Consider the following 4,500-nt stretch of genomic DNA (forward strand, 5'->3'; position numbering starts at 1 on the left):
ACGTGGCTGTATTGTCCCAGTGCAACTTCTTGCTTTTCCAAATACGAGGGGTCCACTTTTGCAACTACAATATAAGCTTTTCTACCCCGACTTGTTCCTGCCGGCTTCTTATTGCAGAGCCGGGGGAGAAATGGCCGATTTTTGGCTCTTCGCCTTCTCGGGGACGATTGTTAATACCATTGTGTGCATATGATCTTGACAAGATTTTGCAGGAAAGCGCCATAAGTATCAGTGGGTGGTGTGCAGCGACACAACCGTAAACACGAGACCTGATCTGTATCTCCACATGATGATCTGATGTAAGACCACGGAAGCGCAAGAGCTCTGATCTTGACCGCAGTACTACCTTGTGGCTTTAAGTTTCTAGGCAACAGAAACCCTTCCCCAATTGAACACATAGTAGTCTTTGAGCTCTCTCTTTTCCTGTGCTCTTCCCTCTTGTTTGCGTCAAATTTGATGATCATTTTCGGGGTGGATAAAAACTTCTCTCCTCTGCAAGACCGACTTTCGTGGGCCATTCCCGGGATATTTTCAAGAAAGAAACGATGGTGCAAGTCACCTATGGATAAAGTTTGATCTCCATGCCTTTTTTTCGATTTGAGGCGGCCTCCCTTATCCCCTTTAGTAGCGTCTCCGGGCAGAACGACATGGAAGATGGTGCGAAGCTGAGGCTGTCGCGAATTAGTAAAGCCACCTAAAAAGCTAATCTCCTTCATGACTAATCTTTTGCAAATGTAAGGACTCCGCACTCGGGATTCGCCTGCCTTATGACTACTTCCTATTCCCGTCGTCACTCCCGTGGGTTGTCGTGGAGGAGAACGCGGACATTTATCGGGCTAGCGAGGGTAGTCCTCCGCATGAGCATTCGTTATTAATTGGTGAATAATTCCCCACAATCGCAATAAACTCACCTGCATTTCCCTTTTGGGAAGGTTGTTTGTTCTTCCCTCTTCCCCATACTCGTCCGCTCAGAAATGTTAAATACCGACCCCCCGACCCAGCCCCAATGACAATCTGCCTGGTCGTAAAGCTTCTCTCGACTCACAAGCTCGACTCACAACCACCATGAAATCTTCCAATCTGCTCCAATTGAGCGTCTTCGGCGCCTTGGGGGCTGCTGTGGCTGTCCAGTCGGGCGCTCCTTCCTGCGTCAATCCGCCTTCAACCCTCGCGCTGAGCGATCCGCCCTACAAGAATTTCTTCTACTCCGACTGCAATGTCGCTGCTCAGGCGGTCGTCACCAGCCCGCTGCCCGACAGCGACTTGAAGCAGATCGGTCCGCGCCTGATCTTCGCCTGGCCGGCCGGCGATAGCGGCGCCTGCGCCTACTTCGCGCCGCAGAATGCTCCCAACGGYACCCTGAACATTGAGCTGATCAATTCTACCGTCGGCCAGCCGCTAGGACCCGCCTATACTGCGCCGTCTTCGAGTGGCATGCCACCCAGTGTCGGCGTGCAGGGAGTCCTCCGCTTGAACGACTCCGCCGTCCTCACTCTCCCGATCCTAGGAAGCATTCGCACGATCCGCGACTTCGTTGAGGGACCCAGCCTTCTTCATCCCATCATCCAGGCTGCCAACAACTTCGCCCAGGACGGCACCGGCGCGCAGGTGTCGCGCCTTTGGCTGGACAATGTCACCACTACGACTCTCCACTTCGCCCCGTGCGGTAGTTCCAATACCAGTAAGGTTACGGTGGGCAAAGGCACACTGGACTTCACGAAGGGCGACTACCTCGTCACCGCGCAGATGAACTACCCACAGATGACGCAGCTGAAGCCTTCTGCGGTGCTAAACTCTCAGTCACGGGGACTGACCACGTTGGATCCCGGAGATACCAAAGCAGTGGCATTCCTGTCATACTCGGAGAAGCTACTCGCCGGTGCCTGGCGGTTCCTTACGTATTTCGGCCGAGACTCGATGATCACAGCGCTGCTCATGGAGCCGATTCTGAGTCAGGGTAATGGTAGCGCCATGGAAGCCGTGCTGGGGGCTGTCTTGGAGCGAATTAACCGCACCGACGGTATGGTCTGCCATGAAGAGACGATCGGGTAAGTCACATTTGCTTTTATTTTTCCGTCTGAGTCATCCTATTGACTGTCTGCAGTGACTATGCCACCTTCGTGAACATGCAGCTGGGCATTAACAATAGCGACTTAGGCTGCACCTACGGCGCGGTAAGCTTTTCCCTCAAGATAAGCAAAACAGAAAGTAAGAAAGGAAAACCAAAACGCTAGCTACTGACACACCCGCCAAAGATTGATTCCAGCTACTATCTCCCAGTCTTGATGCAGCGCTACTTTGTGCAGAGCCCTGTCGGGCAGCAGAGATGGGCCAAGTTCTCTAAGTATGTCTTCATACTCTCACCCAATCACCGGCAAATCTAACATCCATCATAGGACTCCAGCCGGCTCTATTGATACTCACAACCAGGGCCTAACATGGGGAGACCTGGCTTTGCGAAACGCCGAGTATATCATGAGCAAAACCGCGGCCTTCGTCACGGACCAGACCAAGGAGAACCTCCTCCATCTTGAGGCGGATCAACCTGTCGGCGAATGGCGGGACAGCTTCTATGGTATGCTCACTCTTCTTCTGATCGATTGATAAATCTGACGCCACGCAGGTATCGGCGGTGGTCGTATCCCTTATGACGTGAACACGGCCCTGGCCCCGGCAGCCCTGCGCTCCATCGCCACGCTCGCCCGCTCAGGAATTTACCCGATGGAGAAGAAATGGAGCAAGCTTGCAGACACGTACGCGAAGGTGTGGGAGGACAAGACGCTGCAATTCTTCCAGGTATGTCACCACATCCTGTCATCACACCTTGTTCTATCAGAGAACCCTAACAGCTCCTATAGGTCACCATTCCCCAGCAAGAAGCGCAGTCCCGCATCGAACAGTACTCCAACCGCACGACGTTCGCCATGCCAGACAATCCTCAGGCAATCGACTCGGACGTCGTTTTCCACGCCGTCTCGCTGGACGGCTACGATAACTTGACTAAGGTGGAAGTGATGAACACGGACGACTGCTTCCGTCACTTCCTGCTCAACACAACCAACGACGCCCAGCTGACCTCTTTTGTCAACCAAACAGCCTCGAACGTGCGCCGCACTTTCCCGGCGGGGCTGATGACCGGCGCCAGCATGGTCGTCGCCAACCCGGCCTACGGCCTGAACCCCGTCTATGCCCAGAACTGGACCACCGGCGCCTACCACGGTACGGTTGTTTGGTCCTGGCCGCTGGCTATGATGGCCAAGGGCCTCGAGCTCCAGATGGCGCGTTGCGACGGTTCTGCATCTGCCCCGGCCTTCTGTTATGACTCTTCGGTCTATGACAATGTCAAGGTTGCGTACAATACCCTCTGGGATTCTATTGATACGAACTCCAAGGAAGTCGCCGGTGAGGTCTGGTCGTGGCTGTATAAGAACGGGCAGTTCCAGGTTATGCCGCTGGGCGTTATGCCGCCTCCGCCTGGTGTGGGTGGGCAGACTGGTTCGTATTCCCCTTTTACTTTTTTCTTTGCCATTCCTCCTCTTTTACTAGATTGCGATAGATATAACTAACACTTTCATGTCAGAATCGGACATCCGTCAGCTCTGGTCCCTCGCCTTCATGGCCGTGAAGCGCAACCTCTCTTACAAATGAAATGCCGACATGTAGATTACTGGCTGCTGATGTTGTCTGGATCAAATATATATGTAATTTTGTGTATATTAGGCAGTAAGCATGTACCTGTTATAGCTGATCAGACAGCATGGAAAAGATGAGACTTTTGCGAAAGTTCAATCTTGATATCGTGTCCAATCAGGATGGGAGCCGGGAGATATTGTTTGAGCTTAGCTTGTGCGCCACTCTTGGACTCGGTGATTATTTCCCGCGTATGGTCTTCAGTCTTATTGGGTCAACCTCATTTGTGTACAAGATGGCCCATCTATTCTGGTCCTCTGCGCTGTACCGGGTACGTACATGGTGCCGACAAACATCAGGGGCTAGCTAGATAAGCACCCCTGCACATCTTCGAACCATCCAGGTCTGGTGGGCCAACACAGGAGCGTGGTTGAAGTGCGTATGCCACTCTGGCTCGCCATTCCGCCAACTTATGAGTCTGCTTGTCAAAGTTCCATTTAATCTCGGTGATTCGTGACTTATTCGTGCCCAGCAGTCGCCCCACCCATGGCCCGCGATGGCTGGGCACGATTACGTAACCCAGACTGAACGTAAGTTAGGCTAAAAAAGCTTGACGCTCTCGACAGCGGGGTAACTCAATCTCCGACCACACTAGGAATCAACCAATTAGTTTCGTTTCTGAATGCTTAGTACCTGTGCCGCAAAGAATCTCCAAAAGCTGATCAATGATGCAGTGATGCCCAGGCCAAGAAATATCTCAGGCATTACGTTTAGTTTGTCAATTGACCAAGCCTCAAATAGGGTCCACAGGAGTAGCGTGGAAACTTTGATGGCTGTAAGACGAGGTTTTTCGTTTCAGGTCCTGTAAAA

The 4,500-nt window shown here is 52.6% G+C and overlaps 1 protein-coding gene across 1 annotated transcript; it reads left to right on the forward strand.

Moving 5' to 3' along the window:
• Positions 1-1,065: 1,065 nt before the first annotated feature.
• Positions 1,066-3,648, forward strand: PENARI_c209G04758 (uncharacterized protein; the record flags this gene model as incomplete). The annotated part of the gene is made up of 8 exons (XM_022638150.1): positions 1,066-1,276; positions 1,403-2,048; positions 2,105-2,174; positions 2,256-2,344; positions 2,397-2,575; positions 2,624-2,796; positions 2,859-3,495; positions 3,581-3,648. The coding sequence occupies 8 exons, from the start codon at positions 1,066-1,068 to the stop codon at positions 3,646-3,648; spliced, it is 2,073 nt and encodes a 690-aa protein (XP_022481994.1).
• Positions 3,649-4,500: the final 852 nt, after the last annotated feature.

This window comes from Penicillium arizonense (genome assembly GCF_001773325.1).
Source record: "Penicillium arizonense strain CBS 141311 chromosome Unknown PENARI_contig209, whole genome shotgun sequence".
Classification (NCBI taxonomy): domain Eukaryota; kingdom Fungi; phylum Ascomycota; class Eurotiomycetes; order Eurotiales; family Aspergillaceae; genus Penicillium; species Penicillium arizonense.